The sequence below is a fragment of the Peromyscus leucopus genome, chromosome 10 (assembly GCF_004664715.2).
Source record: "Peromyscus leucopus breed LL Stock chromosome 10, UCI_PerLeu_2.1, whole genome shotgun sequence".
In the NCBI taxonomy this organism is placed as follows: Eukaryota; Metazoa; Chordata; class Mammalia; order Rodentia; family Cricetidae; genus Peromyscus; species Peromyscus leucopus.
The window spans coordinates 2,615,711-2,639,636 of record NC_051071.1 but is presented as its reverse complement, the minus strand read 5'-3'; the positions used below and the strand labels follow the sequence as shown (position 1 = coordinate 2,639,636).

At 46.3% G+C, this 23,926-nt stretch overlaps 1 protein-coding gene across 1 annotated transcript in view; it reads left to right on the top strand.

Annotated features, from left to right (window-relative positions):
* The window catches only part of Stk32b (serine/threonine kinase 32B), a 250,839-nt gene that overhangs the window by 41,884 nt on the left and 185,029 nt on the right, over positions 1-23,926 (top strand). The window contains exon 2 of the mRNA XM_028882359.2: positions 20,872-20,927. Within this exon, the coding sequence (XP_028738192.1) occupies positions 20,872-20,927 (56 nt within the window). The remainder of the gene's footprint in view (positions 1-20,871; positions 20,928-23,926) is intronic.

The following is a 23,926-nucleotide window of genomic DNA, read 5'->3' as shown; positions in this document are numbered from 1 at the left end:
ATTTACACAATGGAGTATTACTCAGCTGTTAAAAAACAATGACATCAGGAAATTTGAAGGCAAATTGATGGAACTAGAAAAAATCATCCTGAGTGAGGTGACCCAGACCCAGAAAGACAAACATAATGTGTACTCACTTATAAGTGGATATTAGCTGTAAAGTAAAGGATAATCATGCTACTATCCACAGACCCACAGAGACTCGGTAACAAGGAGGTCCTAAAGGGGGAACATATGGATCTCCCTGGGAAGGGAAAATAGAAGAGATCTCCTGGGTAGACTGGGGGCCAGTGGGGATAGGAACATGAGGGATCAGGTCGAGGGGGTGGATGGAGGAGGAGAGTAATGAAAGAGATGTCTTGATAGGTGTGCATTTTGAGGGTCTGGTAGAAACCTGATGCAAGGGAAACTCCCACTAATCTACAGGGATGACCCCAGCTAAGACTCCTACCAATAGTGGATATGTAGGAACTGAACTGGCCCTCTCCTCTAATATGATTGGTGACTACCCCAATTGTGATCAAAGAACTTTCATCCAGCAACTGATGGAAACAGATGCAGAAATCCACGGCCAAGCACTGGGCTGAGTTGGGGGAATCCTGTTGAGGAGAAGAAGAATGGTGTGAGCTAGAGGGGTTGGGACTGTCTTATTGGAACCCACAGAAATGACTAACCTGAGCTCATGGGAGCTTACAGGCTCTGGACCAACAGCTGGGGAGCCTGTGTGGGACCAGCCTGGGCTTCTGCATGTGTGTGGCAGTTATGTAAGGCTTGGTCTCCTTATGGGACTCCTGGCAGTGAGAGCAGGGGCTGTCCCTAGTGCTTTGGCTGGCTTTCAGGATTCTGTTCCTCATACTGGGTTGCCTGACCCAGCTTTGACACAAGGGGAGGATCTTGGTCCTGCCTCAACTTGATATGCCATGCTTTGTTAACTCTGATGGAAGGCCTGCCCCTTTCTGAACAGAAACAGAGGAGTGGATTAGGGAAGGGGGTGAAAGGGAGGAGAGAGTGGGGGAGACAATGGTAGGGATGTAAAGTGAAGTTAAAATAAAATAATAAAAAGTTTAATTTTTTTGCATATGCATATGTCTATGTGTGGATATGTGCATATAAGTCTAGTACACATGGAGGCCAGAAGAGGGCATTCGATCCCCTGCACCTGGAGTTCTAGGCAGCTGTAAATCCCTCACCTATGAGTGCTGGGAACTGAATTTGGGTTCTCTGCAAAATCAGGGATCTTAGCCAATCTCTGACCTCATGATTTGTTCTTTGAGTTACATTTTCTACTGTTAGTAAAGATGAGGCCCTTGAAATACTTACTGCCCGTTGAGTAAGTTCTCAAAGGCAAAGATCCTTCCAGCTTTTTGCCCATTTTATGCAACAGTTTAGAATTTTAGACAATGTCAGTAACACAGGATACCTTAGCCATACTTCATATCTTCTTGGCTACCATGCTTCTGAAGTTTTGCACATTATGGATGTTTGTCTTAGGCTTTGGATGGTCAACTGTCATCAGGTTAACTTCACAGATTTCCCAGTTTGCTATGGGTTTGATAAAACAGTAGAGACAATCACTACTTAAAAAGCTTATATATATGCATGCACAGTCCACAAATAATGGCATTGATGTGTTTTCAAAAAGTCAACATATTCATGTTAAGTAGCTAACAAACAACACTAGCAGTAACCAGGAGCTCTATCATTGCCCTAAGCCCCATTTTTTTTTTTGTTCAATATCATTCTCATTGTGAATTATAGGGCTGGGATGTTTGTTTGTTTGTTTGTTTGTTTTTGAGACAGGCTTTAACTATTGGCCTAGAACTCATCATGTAGACCCGGCTGGCCTGGAACTCACAGAGATCCATTTGCCTCTGTCTTCCGAGTGGTATTAAAGGCATGCACCACTTTGGCCCTAGAACAACAGTTTTTACTATCTCTGGGTCTCACACAAACACAATCACAAATGTATGTTTGTGTGTGGCTTTCTGTTCTCAGTATTATCTGTATTGTTCATCCATGTTGCTACATGTAGCTTCATTGGTTGATTTCCACTGTCATTATGCCCAGCACATGACTGTACATCATTACATTTTTAATTCTCATCTTGATACATATTTGTGAAGATTTAGCTCTCATGTCAAGCTGTATCACGGTAGGTGGTGAATTGTAGTATGTGTCTTGTCATACTCATTGTGTAGTGAGAGTTCAGAGCAGTTTTGATGGGCACTTCTCATGGCCATCGATGTTGAGTTCTTTTAAATCAGGTTAATTAGTTTAGATATCTTGCTGTGACTTCTTGTTCAAGCCTCCCAGTCATCTTTTCTACAGAGTGGGGCTCATTTATATTGACACACCAGAGCTCTTTCTGTACTCAGGGATGACCTTTGCCACAGAGACTGTAGCTAGCTTTGTGACACTCACATCTTCTATTCCATACGGTATGCTCCACTTCTCTACTGATATCTCAGTGAGTGAGTTATTATTTCCTTTCTGGTTGCTTTGCTTCCTTCAAGATTGTGAAGATGCCCAGAAGACAAAAGCTGCATTTGTTCCTGTTCTTCCCCCATCTTTTCAAAAGGCTGAATTAATCAACAACAGAGGACATCTTTGTCTTCTGATGTCAGCTGATTGCTTCCGAAACCATGAAGCTGGAGACAGTGGTTGTTTAAGGCTTTGGCATATCTATCATCATGTCCTGCAGCTTCCCTCTAGAACACATGGTTGTGCTAGTCACCTGAGAACCCCAACCTCCTAGAACAGAACTTTGCACATGGGATGAAATAGAGGTCTTTTCCTGTCTCTATGCAACTGTCAGCAACTACTCAATGCCACTCATCCCACATTCACATTTCCTCTATTGCCTGAAACATGTCTCATAGATGGTGGATTAAAATTGCATTGCATTACTCAGATGCTAGTTCTTTTAATTTCCATTGCTTTTAGTTAGAATTGTTTCTTTTAAAATTCCATGTTTTGGTGCTAGAGAGATGGCTCAGAGGTTAAGAGCACTTGCTACTCTTGCAGAGGACTTATTCTTGGTTCCCAGCACCACATGACTTAACAACTGTGCATACCTCCAGTCCCAGGGGATTGAATGCCCTCTGATGACCTCCCCAAGTACTAGGCACAAATGTGGTACACAGATTTACATTCAGGTCACTCATATACAGGAGATAAAATAAAAACATGTCCATATTATTTACTTGTGAAAGTGATCAGTTTACTTGAAGACTGTTTCATGTACTGGATTTTTACTACATTTAATTTGTTCCCCTGGCCTTCACATGTCTTCCATAATAAGTTAAATACAGGTTTAATTTAAATTGAGTAACTTGTATCTTGTGGATTCTGTGTTGGTGGGGCTGTGCATTGGATTCAGGGTTGGGCTAGACATCTAGTGATGCTGGATCAACTAGTGGTCCAGGCATTGGATTCAGGGTTGGGCTAGACATCTAGAGATGCTGGATCAATCAGTGGTCCAGGCAATAGCAACATGTCCCCTTCCTTATAACATCCTTCATCCACCCTATGTCTAGGCACTTCCCCACCCGGCACTAGCTGCTGCCATAGTCAGGTGTTAACCAAAGAACTATGAGGTAGAGAGAGAGAGAGAGAGAGAGAGAGAGAGAGAGAGAGAGAGAGAGAGAGAGAGAGAGAGAGAGAGACTGCTCCCCCCCTAAGGTTAAGCTCATTCCAGTGAGGGAGAATGAAGGCTCAGTTATCACAGCTTTTGAAGAAGCTGGCCTCTTTACAAACTCCAAAGTTCTTCCCTGGTGTCTTTCTGTTCCTTTTGTCTGATTGACACTCACTGTGGCTCATTGTTTTTGAAAACTCCATCGTTTTAGTGAAGCATGACAGTACTTTCTAGAAACATCACAACTACAGAAACAATCGCATAGATCATTGGTATACAACTGGAGGTGTCTCTGCAAGGTGAGCACACCAATGTGACCACAGCTTACACACTCTATTCAGGACCCTCATCTGTTCCCTCCTCTATACACCTACTCCCCAAAATGACAGTGAACCGGCTTGCTTACCATCATTTAGACTGTTCCTGCTTCGCAATTTTGCATGACTGCAATCCTGAGACCAGTCTTCTTTCATAGCTGGTTTCCAGGGAATCACCTACACTATTCCTTGCATTTCCCTACGTAGATAGCTTCCTTGCACCTGGGTACACTGCACTGCATGTGCTTACGATTCAGAGTGCTTCCATCTTGAGGCTGGAACAGGCCATAGAAGCATCCTACACCTGTGCTTTGATGTGCCTGTGAGTTTCCAGACATGCATTTGGAGTGGGCACACTGTCCTGTACACACACTCAGCCTCGGTTGGCACAGGCAAAGAGGTTTCCCTTGAGTCCCATGTTCTGCAGCAGGACTGCCTCAAAGCTCTCCTCTCAAAGCCCTTTTCTGTTCTCTGAAGAGTGCACGCAGTCCCAGCCCTGTCTACCTTCAGTCAAAGTGCTCACACCAGACCTTCAGGGCCTGAATATCATTCGTGGCTGTGGGGTTAATTCTGGGTTTGACTTCCTGATGGACACAGGACTCTATTGGTCACTGTTCTCATTGCTGAGACAAAAGGGATGAAAGGAAGAGTTTGCTTCCATTCATAGTTCAAGGGTGCACTCCACCATGGGAGGGGGCGGACCATGGCAGCAGGAAGCAGAGGAGATGAACACTGGAGCCCACTGCCTTTTTCCTTTTTATTTAGTCCAGGGTGGCATCCACATTCAGAGTGGATCCTCCCACCTCATCCTGATCTAGATAACCCCTCGTAGAAATGCCCGAAGCCTGTCTTTGATAATTCAAGACCCTGTTAAGTTGACAACCAACATTAACCCATTTTAAGGATTATTCAGATTTTCCGTGTTATTCTCCCCTCTGTCAGGAGGTGAAATGATCTGCAGTGTGGGTATTCCAGCTCCTGCTGCATTGCACATCTTTGCATGCCCTGGGCTTCAGGATCATCTGCCAATATGGGGGTCTGTTGACTTCACAAAGGAGGTTGGTTTTTCCACCTCCAGGAATAATAAGTTGAAACCAGGAGGGAAACCAGGAGAGCAACTAAAACAATAATTAGTGGAGAACAGTTATGTGTAAGTGTGGAGCACTCATTAGTCTCCAAGAATGGGATCCTTTAAAGGCCATTTCTATGTAGACACCTGGCTGGAGCTGCACCAGGCGGCATCCCATTAGCAGTCACCATGAAGGAGGCGGCTCCTCTCTCTGCCATTTTCCCTCCTAATAGCTGTCCTGTCCTGGCACCCCTGTCTAATTAAAGCTAACCGAGGCCACCTTCCCATCCAGAGCCTTGTCAGACAGTGACACTGTGTCCCTTCTTACCTGCCAGCCCTGGCATCTCAGACTCTCAGATCATACAGCCAGAAGCCAATCCCTGGCACCGTGGTCTTGCTTTCCTAATGAGGGAGTTAATATGGGGAAAGAGAGGCTGTGTCCAGGCTTGGCTACTCCACCACTATTCACTCAGCAGACTCTGAGCAGGACACAGAGGACACAAGGAGACCAGTGACCTTGTTACAGACAGACACAAGCTAATAAACACATGCACTAACAGTCATAGAATAGAATATGTGCCGAGAGGGAGGTACCCAGGGTGTTTTGATACAAAGAGGATGAGAGACTTTATTCTGTAGCCAAATATGAGTGCACATGGCCCTGGAACACAGATTTAGATTCTTCCAAATTCCATGCTGCAATGTGGTAATCGTTGGACAAAGCTCTTAAAGTCGTGGAGCAAAGAGTCACAAGTCAGCCGCTCTGGTGGAGTATTAAGAAGGTGGGGTAAAACGAGGTGGGGCCATCTGTCAGTCATAGGCTCCAGGGGCTGTCTGATGCCATTCTTAGCAAACTGGTTGGCAGAAACTAGGGTTTTGTTAAGTTAAGACATTCTAAAGGATTTTCTCTGTTAGTCACAGAACCTTAGATCAGACCCAGAAGTAAGCAAAGAATGGCTATTTCAAAAGCAGTGGTGGTGCACACCTTTAATCTCAGCACTCAGGGGGCAGAGGCAAGCGGATCTCTGTGAGTTCGAGGCCAGCCTGGTCTACAAAGTGAGTTCCAGGACAGGCTCCAAAGCTACACAGAGAAACCCTGTCTCAAAACAACAACAACAACAACAACAACAACAAAAAGCTAAAGACAGCCCAAGATAAACTGTAATCAGGCTTTGGACCACAACATTCTAATCTCTCCACAATCATTCATGTTCTAATCATGTAATCAGCTCTTTAGAATGTTTAGTTCTTTCTCAGAACTCATCTTCACATTATATGTGAAGCACTTTGAAAGCAGCGTCTCAGTTTGGGCTTTTCTAGAGGTAAACTCTGAAAGCTCCAGCTAGAAGAGGTGCCTTTCTAATGCGGTCTCCAGACACTTGTGAGGAGGGGACATAAGGCCAGAAGGAACAAGCATTCACCATAGGCTGTGTCTTCATGCGTGGCACCGTGGGAACACAGGGTGTTGTGGCATTTGAAGAACAGTGGAGACCACACTTCAGAATCATCCCGCCCTGTGTTAGAAGGACCCAGGATGCTACCCACTCATGCCTGCCAGTTACTGGATGAGAGCTGCTTCCAGGACACTCTAAACTCTGTCTTTCCCACCTGATATGCAGTCCACAGCAGCTTCCTAGCACAAGAGGATGTCCTCAAGAGTAGAGACAGATGCAGGCACTGTAGTTGTAATATAAGGACAGATGAGAGGAAGGTGAAGAACAGACAGTGTCTGCCTCAAGATGCCATTAGAGCTGTCCAGAATTCGATGCACATTCACAAAGAATTTTGTTATAAAGCACGGACTCACATGGCTACTGGGCTGCGAAGTCCTCAGAACTGCAATTGACAGGCTGAGGAGAGGCATCGGTGAGAGTTCAGTGTAAAAGCCTGCAGGGTCCTGACCCACAAGTAGCTGGTGGCTCAGCTCAAAGAACGGCAGCATCTGGGGCAGGAGGGTCAGCAGCTCAGCTCTACCCAGGCCTTCCATGGACAGGAACAGGCCCACCCATGTTGGAGAGAGCCAGATGCTTGTCCCAATTGATCCCTGCAATTTCCCCTCATATACCTGGATAGTTGTATCTGGAATAATGTGGACCACATATCTGGACACCCTGGGTCCCGGTCAAAAACATCACAAAATTGGTCTGAGAAAGCCCCTCTGTTGGGGAAGGATCTAAACAGATGTTGGAAAAAGAATGATGGCTGGGTCCACAAACACAGGGGTGGTCCAGAGGTGGGGAAGGCAGAGCAAGGCTGACTCTTGGTGTCAACACGGAAGTGTGACTTATAGAAATCAGAAGAATGTATTTATCTCATGGGCATCGAGAATGTCTGCACTGTGCCTAATACTAGGGATAGAAGAGCAAACAAAACAGAAGAGTGTGCTACTGTCTGATGGGGGGGCATTTAATAACAATGGGTACAGAACACATGGGTGAGATGCAGCCTCCGTCAGACTGCCTCAACGTACTGTGGTCCAGATGTTGGTGCCTACGGTAGTTAGTATTGATGGTCCCATGATGAGATCTAGCATCATCTGGGAGAGAAGCCTTTGGGCGTGCTGTGAGGAATTATTTAGATTAGGTTAAACAAGTAGGAAAATTCATCTTAATGATGGTTACACCATCCCACAGGCTTGGGTTTGGATTGTAAAAAGAAAACATGTTGAGGACCAGAATTCCTCTGCCTCTGCTTCCTGACTGCAGATGCTCTGGGTAGTTCCTGCTACCATGTGTTCCTCATCTTGATGGACTGTACCTTGGAGCTGTGAAGCAGACTCACCCCTTCTAATGTTCTGTCAGACATTTTATTACAGCAGCAAGTCAGGCAACTACTACAGTGATCTATCCCTCAATAAGATTCTGAAACCACCATGGTGGTGTTAGAACATGGACCTCTGTGAGGTGAAGAGGTTATGTGGGGGCCCCTCACAGATGGGGGCCCTTACAAAAATCTCAGAGGCACACCTCACCCCTTCCATCCTGTGAGAAAGTAGCAAGATGGTGAGAGTCAAGGACTATCGAGCAGACACTTTGCCCTGTACATCTCAGCTTTTAGATCAAGAGAAATGACTGTTGTCTGTGAACTACCCGCCCATCGTAGTTTGTTACAGCAGTTCCAATAGCCTAAGGCACTGAGCGAGTGTAGCAAGTTGGCTGGTCTGTGTAGACACGTGCTACAAATGAAGAAGCAAATGGTCATTGTTATACGCTATTAAGAGCTGGGGTATGTTTGTTACACAGAATAGCAGTCATGCTGACTGATAAGCTTGTTAAGTGAAGAAATTGATCATATCACCCCACGTGCTTGCGCCTTCCTCTCTTTGATCTTTCTCTCTCTCTCTCCTCTCCCCCCCCCCATTCTTCTCCTTGTTCCTATTATCACACCTCTCTCCTTTTCTACCTCCTTTCTTTCTTAGGGACCAGCCTACCCTGACAGGCTTTCCCTAGCCCTTGAGATAAAGGACATCATTTCCGTCTCTGTCCTCAGGTGTGACCCCTTCTTACCTGTTCAGTGCTATATCTCCTTGACCCTGCACTCTTTAGGGGTGGCCACTGTTGAACATCCACACCCCATTCCCATTTCAGGGTCTGAATTGCCTGTTGGCTGTGCTTAGAATCATCTCTCAGACCCTCCCCAGACAGCTTCCCGTCCCCTGCATGGCCGTACTCCTGGCATTGCCCAGCTCCTGCCCATACTCCCAGCTCAGTTTGAAGTTTACTTCTCTAAGACCCCCCTGGCCCCAGCTGTGGCCCTCCCAATACACTTCTTTCTAGTACATTGGGTACCTTCTTACAGATGACAGGTCGGAGTACCAATCAGTGTGAGCTAGATGTGGGAGTCCCAAAAGGCCTGCCTCGTGCCTTCTGGTATCTACAGTACCGAATGCCTATGACAAAAATGAGCTTCCAGTAAACATGTCACATGAATCCACAGAAGATCTGCCTGACACTTTCCCACTGGAGAGCTTTTATCAAATGCCAGATTCTCTTTAGAAAGGCATGAGAAGGACAGACACAAAACTCACTTTCATTCTGTTCAAACCTTTGGAAATGATCACCCTCTGTCTCCTATTTAAAGCAGAGATGTAGAACCCCAAGTGGCCATCTCCCCCAGAACACGCCAGTGCTCAGACAGTGGTGAGATGTGTTTTACTCTCATGGGGAGCAGTGAGGGCTCATTAGTCTATGGGGCAGTTGCATGCCTGTATGTCACAGGTTGGAGTTTGTCCTTGTCCAAGATTGCTTGGCACCCCCACCCGACATATGGATCCAAGCACAGCACAGAACATCTACCTCACATTCTATGGAGGCAGTGGCATTCAAGACACCTGATTGGTGCAGTCGTCAAGACATTCTCAGAGACTTCTCAGCAGGCTCCAGGGGGTGGTAGTGAAGCCAGTATTTTGATGGTTGGAAAAACCTAAGGTTTGGGGAAGTTTTCTTTGTCACTTTTTAATGAGTTATTGCCATTCTTGATTGGCTTTGCTATGCTCAAGTGTGATTGTGACAGGGACATTTCCTGCTCCAGGGACTCCCTATGACTTCCAGAGCCTCACATGATCATCAGTGCTCAATGCATTGGGCCCCAACCCAGGCCAGTTTCAACCCCTATATGAGCATGCTTCCTGAGAGCCTCCTCCTTGAAAAAGAAATCTAAAGTGTGTGGAGGAGACATGCATCTATAAACTTATAACACTAGATCCACCAGTAAGAAGCCATTCCCAAAGTATTCCATAGCCTCCCAGAACAATTGGGGACCGATGTTCAAACAGTTGAACCTGGAGTGACATTCCACATGTAGATCTTAACAATGACTATAGCTTTGGAACTCAGCAGTGTGTTGTCCTCAACTCCAATCATTCCAGTCAGAGTTTTTTGTGCTCCATGAGATTTTTATGTGATTCTATATGAATTTCACTTTTCCCCCTATTTCCATAAAAAATGCCCTTGGAATTTGGATATCAATGGCATTGATTGTGCAGCCCTTTTGGGTGGTGTGGGCATTTTAACAGCTTTGTTTTCAGGGCCCGTGAAGCTAGATTTCCAGTGATCTACTTTTTAAAATTCCTCTCTCCAAATTTCTCAGTATGCAGAATTTTCATCTGCTTGGTAAATGCATAGTAAATGTTTTATTTGTTTTGATGTTATTACTAATGGGGTTATTTTCTTTTTCAGATAATTTATTGGAAGTATATGGGATGTTGATTTTTATTGTGCATATTTACCTAATCCATTTATTATTTTGGGGGAATTTTGAAGTATCTTTAGTATCTAAGAATCTATATACAAGATCAGGTCATTTGTAGATATTAATTCTTTAAGATTGGAATGTTGGAATGTCTTTTTTAAAATTATTATTATAGAGTAGGTATTGTTGTACTACCTTGGCTGGCCTGGGACTTAATCTGTTGTCCAGGCTATCTTTGAGTTTGTGGCAATCCTCCTGTTTCAGCCTCATGAGTCCTGGATTACAGTAATAGGCCTCCATGCCCAACTTGAAAAAGTCTTTTATTTCTCTTCCTTGCCTAATTGCTCTTGAGAGCACACCTGGCATCCTAAGAATCAGTGGCAGTGTGCACAGTGAACCAGCTTGTCATGCCCCTGGTCTTTCAGGGGACGCTCTCCGTTTTTCATTCTTGACTACAAAGCTGACATTGCTGTACCATAAATGATCTTTATTATCCTAAAATGTATCCCTTTGCCAAGAGCTTGTATAATAAAGATATGTGGAATTTTAGTCTATTTATTTTTTGTTTTAATTCACCTGTATTTACTTTTTGAAGCAGAACAGTACTCCTGCACCACGATTCCATTCACAGGCTTTGCTGCGTGATTGTTCAAGCAGTGTGACAAGTCCTGGGCAAGCTTAGGGCATGGTGCCTTAGTACTTTACATTATAAACCAAGCCCTGCTGGGAATTCTTCCCTTCAAACTGATGCAGCTTAAGGCTTCTATTTTAGAGGGACCATGTGCAGACTGAACTGGAGAGGATGGAAAGTCTAAAAAGAGGATTCTAGAAGATGCCAATCACGTGGTTTTCATCTGTTTAGATAGGCCTCTGGTTTCCATCTCTCATCTGTTCGAGTGGCGTGTGGTGGTGAGATTTGCCTGTCTAGATTCTTCCACAAGGGTTCCTGCCAATGTGCTATTGATTTGCTCCGCTGACACCTTGCTGAGGACCTTTTCAGTATCTTCCTCGGGGAGAAGAGCTTTAGTTTTCTTTCCTTGTAGCCTGTCTGGATTTGGTGTCAGGACAATGCTTGCCTCATGAAATGAATCTGAGAGTTCCCACCTCTGAGTTCTTTTACAAGAGAAGGATTGCCTCTTTTTTTTTTTTTTTTTTTTTTTTTTTGCAAGAGTTTGAGAAGGACTGACAGCTTCTCTTTGCTCAGTTGAGTTTTCCAGGGAGGCTGTCTAGCTCCGGGCTTTTCTTTGGGGAAGGCTTTTCCTCACTAATTGAATCTTCCTGCTGATGTTGGTGTGTTCCGGTCGGCTGCTTCTTCACGATGCAGTCTTGGTAGGTTGCGAGTCTGTAGGACTTTATCCACTTATCCCACGTTATTCTATTTGTCAGCACAGATGGTTCATAGACGTCCCTGCGCTTATACAGTTAGAGGGGTTGACTGTACTGCTCACTAAAGCACACTCAGATCCTTGATCCTGCCCAAGGCCTGTTTAGTCACTGTTCTCTAAGCCGGGACTGTGTGCGCGCTTTCCTCTTCAAGGCAGGACGGGCTTTGTGCCTCTGTTCTTGTCTCTGAGGCCACTTGCTTTGAGAGGCCAGCGTGCTCAGTGGAGCCCTCTGCCCTGGAGACCTGTGGACTCCTCCCCTGCTTCTCACCACCCACAGTGGTCCTCTGCCTCTCATTCTCCACCTTCTGCTACAAGAGGCTAGGCCCCAGCTCTGCTGGGCACTGGTCCTTCCTAGGCAGCTGTCCCCTGCCTGACACAAGTGGGAATTCTATCACAGTTAGTTTTTGTCCCCATTTGCTTAGTGTGGTGTTTACAGACAGGGCATCTGAAAAGGTGAGGACTGCAAATTGGGTTTGCACATGGCTGCTTCTGAACCTGTGGTCCATGATCACCCTCCTCCCGCACAAGGAGGCTTGATTCTCCCTGCCATAGAGTTTGAATCCACAGGTGTTATGCATGCCTGTTTATGTAATCTGGGTGAATCTGAGTTTCGCCTGTGAGAACCTGGACCGATGTCCCCACATTCCCCCAGTGGGGAATTGAGAAAACAGTGCCCAAGAAAGGCAGGCAGGTGGTGTCATTACTGCCACTCAGGAAAGAAAAGCACAGCTCACCCTGTGGGACTCCAAAAGCATACCTGGGGGGCAGGAGGGGAGACGTTCCGTGCCCATGAATGGAAAAGGGAAAGGCTTGCACCATTTTCACCCCAATTTCATGAGAATGTGTGCTTCAGAAGGCTGCTCAGGAGGAGCCCGGGAGTCCCGGGAGACTTGCGTCTGGCTTTGCTTCATCTCAAATATTGCCATTTTCTTCAGACTTCCGTTGGCAAGTTGCACCTTCTTCCCAGAAGCTGACAAAACCCAGCCATGTGTTCGGCAATGTGTGTTATGACTAAAGCCTTCTTCTTCCAAAAGGCTTTGTTTTCACACAGTTTGTTTAACTCCGTGGGCATTTCCAGTGGTGGGGAGAATGCACTGAGCTGTTAAGGGGGAGGACTGTCACACACTGTGGGTGTGGCTTCCACTGATCAAGCGGTGTGTTTCACATTCTGAGGACGATATGAAGATTGAAGCCCCAGAAGTTGCTATTTTTGCCGAGATCTACCAATTCCTTCAGGTTTTTATAGTTTCCCTTCTCTGAATGCATTTGTCTTAACATCCAGCCACTGTGGCGACCATAGTTCACCCTGTGATTTTGGCTGTCCAGGTGGAGCACTCGCAGCTTCCTAGAGATCTATAATTTTTACTAGGGCTTTGCAAGAGGCTATTAGCAGTTCCATTTCTCAGACATGGAAACAAAGCCTCTGGTTGGGTAGAGGGGTTGAGACTGGAGATATGTCATCAGTCTTGATGCCAGTGCTGGGAGATGCTTTTCACAGTGACAGGCAGAGGATGGTCATTCCATCCAGGAAGTATGTCCAAGGTACATTCAAACAGCCAGCCATACTTGTGGCTTATAAACATCATCATCTCTGTGTCCTCCCATGGTCCTCCTGTGTCTGTGCTCTGATTTTTCACCTCTTCTAAAGACTTCAAGCAGGTGTTTTAGGATAACTAAGTGTATGGCAGTGAATGGAGGATGCTTGTTTCTGGTTGCTAAGGAGATAAGACAAACCATTAAGTGTCTGTATCAAACTATCCTCTCACTTCTTCATTGTCTCAGCTTTCTTTACTGCTCATGGGCAAAGTGCTCAGGCAGATCTGACGTCCACAGCACCTTCCTCTCAGCATTGGGCATGGGTGACCAGTGCAGTTTCCCATGCAGAAGGCAGCAGAAACGAGGTGTTTTTCTCCTTGTCACCTGTCACCCTTCCCAATCTGCTGCTCAGCAACTGAGTCAAAAGTCAGTGGATGTTCCAGTCATGCTGGGCCCTGACCCCTGCACTGTTCTTCCTCCAAACAAGGCAGATGGTCAGCTCTCACTTGTCAGAACGTCTATGGTTTAGGTATCTGAGGTGCGTCCCTTTGAATCATTGTCCTGAGAGCTGTGTGTTGAAATCAAAGCTCTGGCTCAACTCCACCAGGCTGAAGAGCAGAAGGTCCAAATTCTATTCCTAAACTTTGTGTCTATGACTCCAACAGCTGTAGCTGTGTATGCCACTGTGGAATGACAGGTGCATTAAGTGTAGGCTGGAGCTTCCCATCACCCACTCAGCTTTCTTTCACTGGCCATTCCTTGTGTTGGGAGCTCTTGTGAGTACACTGAGCTGAATAACTGTTCTCTCCCAATGCACAACCATATGGAACCTGAGAATGGGGCCAGATTTGGAAATAGGTTTTTACTGGTGTAGTTGAAGCTTCTCAGATCTAGGGTGAGCCTCAAATGAAGTGGTTGAGTAAGAAGAAAACAGAGACACCTGGGGAGAAGCCCCGAGAAGGGAGAGGCAAGGGCTGGAGTGATGTAGAGTGCCAAGGACTGGTGATGGCATTAGGGAAGGACCCCCAGGGTCTCCATGGATGGCACACTTTTGCTCTGGGCTTTTGACCTCTTGAACTGTAGGGTAATTAATCCCTGCTGTTTTAAGCTCCTTGGTGACAATTTGTTAGGGCTGTCCTAGGGAAGTAATAAATACATCAAGGTAATTTTAATTGCCAACTAGAATCCCCATGGAGAGGGAATCTCTGTAAGGAACTGTCTGGATCAAGCTGGCTTGTGGATATGTCTGTGAGGGGTTGTCTTGACTACATTAACTGGGGCTGGAAGACATGCTCAGTATGGGTGACACTCTATCCTGGATTGGATAAGCGTGGAGAAAATGAGCTGAGCACTAGCAACATGAATTAGCCCATTGCTCTCTGCTCGTGACTGTGGGTAATTGAGACTTGCTACCTCGACTTCCCTGCAATGAGAGGCAATGACCTTGGCAATTAAACCCTTTCTTTCCCTCAAGTTATCTTTGTCATCATATTTTATCACAGTGCCAGCAAAGAAACTGAAGACATCAGGCGCACAGGGAGGAAGGACAGATTGACAGTTGAGTTCTCAAGCTCTCCTGGCAGCTTGTCTTATCATTAATTTTCCACCAGCTCTAAATTAATTTACACCCTAAAGTTTCTGCCGTACTCTACCCATATGAATTAGGCATGCAAATTCCTGGCTGCTCACAGATTCAGTGTTCTTGCTGATAAGAGTGTAGACTGTTAGAAAAAAGGCTTGGGGTGTTATTAAACACATTTATCAACAAGGAAACAAAGCACTTTTTAATAAGGCTGAGAACAGTGCTGCGGCTCTGGGAAGCAAATCCCAGCTTCTCTCTTTATGGGTGGGGAGTGGGGCATGGATGCAGAGCAGGGCCACGAAGACAGTCTACGCCAAACACCTAGCTTTGACCTCCTACAGCAACCCTGCCAGCCAGCATGGACACTGGCCAGGGACAGACTCTCCCGTGGAATTTCTCAGCCCTGGACATGATTGTGAAAGAGACCCGTCTCATCTCAGGAGTCAAAGGTGGACAAGGGTTGCACTCAGGGCCAGAGCCCACAGAGCTACAGAACCATTGGGATCGGAGTATGCTCACAGTTTCCAGGATGGATCTGGTAACTCCCAGCATTGGATGAAGCATGGTGTGCGTGGTGAGCTCAGGGGATTTTTCCAGGAATCCCCCCAGATACCAACATCCTCAGATCCTCAATCTTCTTACACAAAACTGCAAATTCATCTCCCTGTTTGTTTTAAACCAGGAATGCCGAGCCTGCAGCCCATATGCCACATGTAGCCCAGGATAGTCCTGAATGCAGTCTAACACAAAATTCAAAGTATAAATGCAGCCTAACACAAAATTCTGAGCATATTTAATGCATTTAGTTTTTGTTTGTTTTGTATAACTCAATTGTGTGGTTTTGGGGCATGAACTTTGCAGATGGCCATGCCACATTGCAGTGTCCCACAAAATAAACTTGTGTACACTCTCACAGCTTGGACACCCTGGCTTTGCACAGCTCTAGATAACTTCAGTTAACTCAGAATGGATGCTATTGAAGTGCTTGTTACACTGCACGTGTTAGGGAATCCTGACAAGAAAATAACCTGTCAACATTTAATACAGACATATTATTTTTTTCTTCCCCATGTGATGGTCAGCTTTAATTGTCCACTTGACACAATCTTGGATCACCTGGGCAGAGTTTCACTGAAAGACTGTCTATATCAAGTTTGCCTCAGGGCATGTTTGTGTAGTGTTGACTTACTTCATTGAAGACCCGCCCAATGTGAAGGGCACAATTCCCTAGGCAGCAGAACCTGAACTGTGTAAGGGTGGAGCAATCAAGCTGAGCAGAAGCAAGAATGTGTGCATTCTTATCTGTATCTGACTGTGAATGTCACATGACCAGCTGTCCCCAATTCCTGCCCTCTTGACTTCTCGCCTATGAAGGACTGTAGCCAGGAATTTTCAATTAAGATAATTCCTCTCTTCTTTAAAACCAGGGTATTTTGTCATATCAACATCAATGAAACTAAAGCATCCCGGTTAGCTGAGTCCCTGGATGGTGACCATGTGTGTATAGTACTCAGACCATTGGCTCTCTCTAATGGAGATCTAGCAGTTCTGGACTGGGTGAAGACCCTAAGCCTATGACTTTGAACTAATCCAATGACTTGCTGAGAGACAAAGTCAACACCCAAACTGTCATTTCTACTCACCATGGATGAGGACACAGTGACAGCCTTCCAGTCGGGAACTGAGATCTGCAGTTTTAGTGCCCGTAGCTTTGACTCTTATCTACTCAGGAGCTGACCCTGGTGTCTAATGGAGGAGAGGCATGAAGCCCTGAGTTCCATTTCTAATACCATACAACTGGATGTGGTAGCGCATGCCTATAATCAGAGGGTCAGAAGTTCAAGGTCATCCTTGACTATATACAGAGTTTGAGGCTAACCTGGGCTACATGAGACTGCCTTGAAAGGACAGATGCAAGGAAGGAAGGAAGGAGGGAAGGAAGGAAGGAAGGAAGGAAGAAAGAAAGAAAGAAAGAAAGGAAGAAAGAAAAAGAAGAAAGAACGAAGGCACTAATTTGACTGCATGTCTTTCCAAGTAACTTGGCCCATCACCCCTGTTTTCTCACATGGAACTGTCCCTGCCCCATTGGATGCAGCCTGCTAACCTCCAAGGCCACATTCTTCCTTCTACGTTTTCCTGGCTCTCTGTGGATATCATCCCAACTCAGTTCCCCAGCAGGACACACTGCAGCAGGGGTTGGGTCTGATTGCTTGCTATAGGCAATCTACAGGTAGGGTGGCTGGTGAAGGGAGGAGACCTCTGAGGCCCGGGATGCAGTCAAGGTGGGGCCTCAAGGGTTAAGTCCTGCAGACCTCAAGGGTTAAGCCTCTAAGACCCAGGGAGTTGGGCTGGGTCTGCAGGAAGTCTGGCTGTAGATAGGCAAGGAATCCCACGGGAATGCATCTTCAGAAGGTACAGGGGATGCTGGGGAACATGAAGTTGTTTATCCACATTGGTAGGCTGCTGAGTAAACTAAATGGTTCTGGATTTTCAGCTCTAGAGAAGCAGGGAAGAGAGACAGAGGAGCCTACTGGGGGTGTCAGACCCGTGACACACACGGCAAGGATCCAGTGGATCATAGCCAGTGCCTGAGTGGCTGGATCTGTCATCAGAAAGCAGTAGGTCAACAGATGTCTGGAGCCAAGAGATAAGGATGTGGTCAAACAGGTGTGCAGTGTTGTTTCTTAGATGATGTCAGAAAGCAGTGTGTGTGTGTGTGTGTGTGTGTGTGTGTGTATGTGTGTGTGTGTGTGTGTCAGGGGAAAGGGCCTTCTCGATTTTTACACGACTTACTCAAAACAGCTTTAGTCAGTGGGACATTCTGGCTAAACACAGGGAAATGCAGGTGAGCACCAGGCTTCCTTCAGGGGTCCAGCCCACTGTGGGCGATGCCATCCCTAAGCAGGTAGTCTAGCAGGCTGAGCAAGCCATAAGTAAGCCAGTAGGCAGCACTCTTTCATGGCCTCTGCATCAGCTCCTGCCTCCAGCTTCCTGTCTTGAGCTCATGTCCTGACTTCCCTTTGTGATGGACGTGATCAGGACATGTAAGCTGAAACAAACCTTTTCCTCCCTAAGTTTCTTTTGGTTGTGTTCACTGTAGTAACAGAAAGCAACCTGCCGTACCCTCACAGGCTCATGTGTCCGAACACTTGGTCCTCAACTGGTGGCAATGTTTTGGGAGACCATGCAGTCTTTGAGACAGAGGGCCTAGCTAATGGCATAGGCCATGGGGGCTGGGGCTGGAAGGTAACAGCCTGGCCCTGCTTCCACTCATTCCTGTCTCCTGTTTGGTACCGTGTGAGAAGCTGCAAGCTCCTGATACCTTAGCCCAACCTGTTCCAAATTACCGCACCTTCTCAGCAATGATGGACTGTTCCCCCTGAATTAATGAATCAATGTTAAACTCTCCTCCACTCTTTCTGTTAGGCACTTGACAAGGTGTTGAGAAAAGTAAGAATTATTTTTTATCATACCTAGTGTTAAGAGGGAGTACTGAGTTTAAGTGCCGTCTCTGAGACCACCCAGTTGCTGAGTGATGGGGTTCAAATCAAGGTAATCTAGCCTCTATACTGATGACATAAAAGACTACCCTTTCACTCCGAAGTAAGATCACATGGAGCTCCAAATCCGACGATAAAATAGGATTTATCAACCTTTCCCATGTGCCTTGCTCTTTTATCAAACGCCCCTCCCCCCCCCCACTGCACAATAGCATTGTTTTGTTTTCTGATAGGGATAAGGGGCTGCTCGTCATGCCGGGACTCAGCATCTGTGTCCTGGCAGTTCCTAAGTCATGCCTCTGGGTAGCTGGCTCTGCTGCGTAGAGGGCGGGGGGCAAAGACCCACAGTGACATTTACTTTCTGAACCATGGTGGTGTTTGTTAAGCGAGGCACACGTCCTAGCACGTGACAGCCACCTGAGCTGTGGTCCACGTCCATTGCTTTCTTTTCCTCCCTCCACCTCTAGAGAGTAGGTAAGAGGAGAAGTATGGAATTTATGGTTTCAGTAAGTTATTCTGAAAGTAAACAGAGCTGGGTTAAAGAAAGGAAGTTTTGCTAGTTAACTGTTAACCTAGCCTCTCTATTCTAAGCACGTCAGGCATTTGACAGCTCACTGGATTCTGACTTTGGCTTGGCAAAGTTTAATATACAAGGAACGAATTGTGTTCATTGACTTCCCCACACCCCAACTTCAATTATGCAGTGAGCTAATCAATCCCCTTCATCTTCGTAAATAGCATGTCTTTCCTAGTTATTGAGAACTGGCTGCAATTCAGTCAAATGCAAAAATATTTACCAAAGACTTATTATGCACTTGGCACCATGAATATGGAGATCAGCTCACTCAATCATCCCTTCAGTTAATGAGTAGTTATGGAGTGCTGCAGTGTACTAAGCAAGGTCAGGTGCTAAGGGAGCAACAACAAATAGAGTGATCATGACCTTTGACCCCAGGTAACTCAGAGCCTGGCAAAGAAAAATGATCAAGTCCTGTGGAGCTATTCAGAATGATGTGTTCCGTGGAAGTTACCATGCTACAAGACTGCACGCTTAGTTGGAAGTTAGGCCCAGTCCCCACTCAGGACACAGGACACAGCAGGGTGACAAAAGGACAGTCAGAGAAGAGCATTAGATGGAAAAGGGACAGATTTACTAGAAAGGAAGGGGCCTGGTCTGCAGCATGAGGGTGGGTGGGAGGGGTAGGACAGGGACCATGCAGGTCAGGGAGGAATATGCTCTCCATGGTTAAGACAGAGGGGTCAGGAGAAGGGAGTCAGCAGGGGACCGTCATGATTATGTCCCTTATTATGTGTGCCCTGTGGGAGGGTCAAGGGGAGGGTTGAAAGGCCACTGTAGACATTAGGTAAAAGGAGCAGATAGAAATCAAAGGAGCCTCAGGATGGGCAGATGAAAGAGTACAGAACGAGGAAAACTAGGCCCATGCTGATAAAAGACTAAATGTGGGGGTTGGGAGGGAAAGGAACCAGAGATGAATCCTTGGCTTTGGGAAAGTGCCACCCAGCCTAGGGTCTTCTGGACCTACTGAAATGGGTGGCATAATTCTGCCTGGGGTCTGTTGGATCCATGAAGTTCAAGGTAGGTTTGAATCCCCAAGAGTATTCTAGGGTAGGCATCCATTCAAACTACCTAAAGGTCAGGGATACTTTGGCAGGCTCTGGTATGCCACTGAAGCCTCTGGAGGCCATGAGAGTAGTTGTGTGACAGAGAGTGACAGACTCCAGTGTCTAACCCTTGGGAGGGAAAGTCTGAGCATACAGAAGTCATTGAAGGGGGCATTTGAGAGAGGGCTCTGCCATAGAAGCTGGGTGTAGCTCAGTTGGAAGAGTGCATGCCTGGTGTGCACGAAGCCCTTGGTTCAATCCTCAGCACCGCACAAACTGGGCATTGTGGTATATCTGTAATCTCAACACTCCAAAGGTAGAGAAAAGGGGAGGTCTGGGTTACATCAGACCCTGCCTGAAAAATCAGAAACAGAAGGAGACAGGGATCAGGGACACGGAAGGTAGAGGATGTTCATGACAGTCAGCGGTATGGCCATACACTGCTGACGTGCTTTGGAGCAGAGGTTGGGGTAGAGTCCAGCCAGTAAGGGCTGGAGGGTGAAGACACAGAGACAGCTAAATGGGAGCAAGGAGTGATGTGATGTGAGAGCAGGCGAGTGGTGTGGGTCATTGTGCTTGGCCTCTAGGAGCCTTAATGCTGAGGGTTCAACAGACTGTCAGGGCTTAGACAGACTGAGTAGAAGGAGCCGACTGTGAGGTTGTAACAGCAGACACATGTAACCTATGGTCTGACTGGGAGAGCACTGGGTGTACCGGAGGGGTCCACAGTAGGGACATCTGTCCTTTGAGAATGGAAAAATACATGTGAGAATATGAAATCAGAACAGCTGAGCATTTTTGTTGTCACCTACCTTGGTCCCTACCAGATGTCTCCTCCTGTGCACCCATGGAGAGATTTTAACTGTGTTTGGGAGAAAATGGGATGTCCTTCATTGGGCAGTGCCTCAGTCACCAGGTGCTGATAGGAGATAAATAATGCCAGTGGACAGAAGCCAGCAGAGCAAGTGGGTAGTACATGAACACCATGTCCCAGAGCCAATCCTGACCTGATTGCCTCTTTCTCCTTTTTTACAGTCAACTTTGACCACTTCCAGATCCTGCGGGCCATTGGTAAAGGGAGTTTTGGAAAGGTAAGTACAATGTACCTTTTAAAACAAACAAACAAAAAATGAAATATGAAAGTTTGGTTGCTTGAGCGTGTGTGTGTTCTGTGGGTCTGGGCATTTCCTGTCGACAGAAGATTTCTACTTGGTAAATCTGAGACATGAAAGGAAGTCTAAATGGTTTCCTTGGACTCTGTATTTTACTCTGAAAACAGAATTAACTGCAGAGTCTGGGCTTAGGTGACTCCCAGTGGCAATTGCTTCAATATTGCTAATGCAAGTCTTCCTTGAGAGACATGGATGAGGAGAGTGGATCCCTCCTCCAAACTTAACATGAAATGGCTGTTTCTGGCTCTTGGACATTTGGTTTTTACAAAAATTTGCACTTGTAATTCTTGACTCTTTGGGAATAAAGGCCATAAAAATTAGGAGAAGGTAAGGTTTTTAGGGGAAAAGAGTTTCCCCCTAGCAAGACCTAATCTGTTCCCACATAAACTTCTCTTGGCAATAATTGTTCTAAGTACCTTTGAAAAACCAGGCACTCCATTATACTCAAATGCTATTATTTACTTTTTATGGGTGAAGTGATTTAGACTCAAAAGGTTAGACCCAGTAACTAGCAACTGTATGCTGCTTTTCTTACAGCTGAGACAGAATGCCTGATACAAAAAAAACTTAAAGAAAAAAAGATTTATTTTGGCTCATGGTTTCTATACACCATGGTAGCAAGAGCAGGTGGTGAGGGCATTTTCACTTCTGGACAGACAGGAAGTGGGGATGGTTATAGGAAGGGGTGTGACTACTTCTAGTAGCTGAGGATGATGGGAGAGCAAGCATCCTTTGTTTTTATCTCGTGAGTGAGAAGTAAGCTCTTTTTAGAGGAGGGCAGGAATATAGCTGAGGCTCACAGTGTCCTTGGGGTATGCCAAGAACTGACAGCCATTTTTACCAGTGAATATGGCCTTGATGGAGCAGGAACTTATCATACAATGGCATAGGTAGATTAATGTGAGGACCAGCATGCTCAGTGGAAACCCCATTCCTGAGATAGAGGACCTCCTCCATTGGGAGACTTTTCTGGAGGTTTCCCCTTCTCTTTGGCTTGTGAATTCCCAGTGGACCTTCTCACATAGCCCTTCTTAAATGCGGTGTTGAGGATCAATTCACTTAGCAGAATGTGAATGATTTGATGCCCAGTTCTGCCAGTCTAGACATAACTTCAGGCATCCCGAGGCAGCAAGGCCAGCCTTCCTTTTCACACCCCGTTTGCAAGCTCTTCAGTACATATGTATAAAAATGTTAGCTGTTTGTATCATCCAGTGGATTGTACCACTTGCTAAGTGAACAGACCCTGGCCTCTTTGAGTCAGAGGGGCTTCCAGTGCACTGACAGATCAGCCAGTGTTTACAGAAGGGACTCGTCCTTACATAGCATCACTGCACAAACAAGAGATCCCTGTGGAGTCACCATTGACAGAAAGCAGTCGGCTCAACAGTGTTTATAGCTGGAGAGTTTCTCTCTGGGTCCTGCCAAGCTCCCACAGTCCTGCAGCCCACCTATCACCTAATCACTCAGACACGTACATTACTTATAAACTGTATGGCTGTGGCAGGCTTCTTGTTATCTAGTTCTTCTATCTTAAATTAACCCATTTCTATTAAGCTATACCTTGCCATGTGGCTCATGGCTTACCGGTACTTTACATCCTGTTCCTCATTGAGGAAGCTGGCAGTGTCTCTGCCTCAGCCTTTCATTTCCCAGAATTCTCCTCTCTCTTTGTCCCGCCTATACTTCCTGCCTGGCTACTGGCCAATCAGTGTTTTATTTATCAATCAATCATCCACAGCAAGTGTTGCTGACCATCCAGCACAAATGCTGCTCCAGAAACATTGCTCCTTACATGGCTAGTTGTGAAAGTTGGTTTGTAGCTTCCAGGGGATTTTATCAGAAAGTCTTCAATCTGCTCAGAGCTGTACATCCTGGTTAGTGTTTGTCAACTTAACACAAACTGGAGTCATCTGGGAAGAGGGAACATCAATTGAGGAATGGCTTCCATCAGATTGACCCATGAGCATCGTTTTGATTGATATGACAGGTCCCAGTCCACTGTGGGCAGCATAACCCCTGAGCAGGTGGTCCTGGGTTGTACAGGAGAGCAAGCCAGTAAGCAGCCAGGGTCGTTGCTTCAGTTCCTGCCTCCAGGTCCTTTCTTCTCTGGATGATGGACCTGTAAGCTAAAACAAGCCCTTTGCTTTCCAAGTTAGTGTTGGCCAGTGTTTTATCACAGCAACAGAAAGCTAACCAGGGCAGGTAGTGTCACCTATCTCCGCCGTCTTGTGCTTTTAGGGTCCTTGCTTTATTGAAATGGCTAAACTCCCCCTTAGGAGTTGAGAAATCATGAGGAGGGGCAGCTCTGTTTTGTCCTTAAGGTTTTTCTTTCTTCATATGTATGTATGGGCATGTGGTGTACATCCAAGTGTGGGCACATGTGTGGGGGTGCATGTGTGTCCACACCTATGTAAAGGCCATCAGGAGTCTCCCTCAATCACCTGACCTTGTTCACTGGGGCAGGGTCCCCCAATTGAACTCAGAACTCACTAATAGAAGGCTAGTGTGACTGTCAGCTTGCTCTGGGAACCCCATGTCTCCACTTTCTGAGTGCTGGAAATGCTGGTGAGTTGCCATGCCCACCTAGCTTTTTCCTGGGCCCTGGGAATCCCAACTCCAGTCCTCATGTTAGCTCCCTGTGGTGCTATAACCAAGGAGCCCCCTCCCTTCCCTGGCTTTGCTTCTGAGCTCAGTGGGGAAGAAGCTGCTGCTTCACTGTGAGGATGAAGTCATCTCTAAGTTTCCCTGAGACCTCCTTTACCACATCAGGCATCCCCTTCCTGCCATGGCACAGTGCTGTGGCAGGCCCATGTCACAGGGGCTGTGAGTGAGTTCACCAAAGACCAGACTGATGGGAAAGAAGGATTTGATGAGGGACACTAGAAGGACTTGACAACCAGTCTGCAGAGACGAGGTGG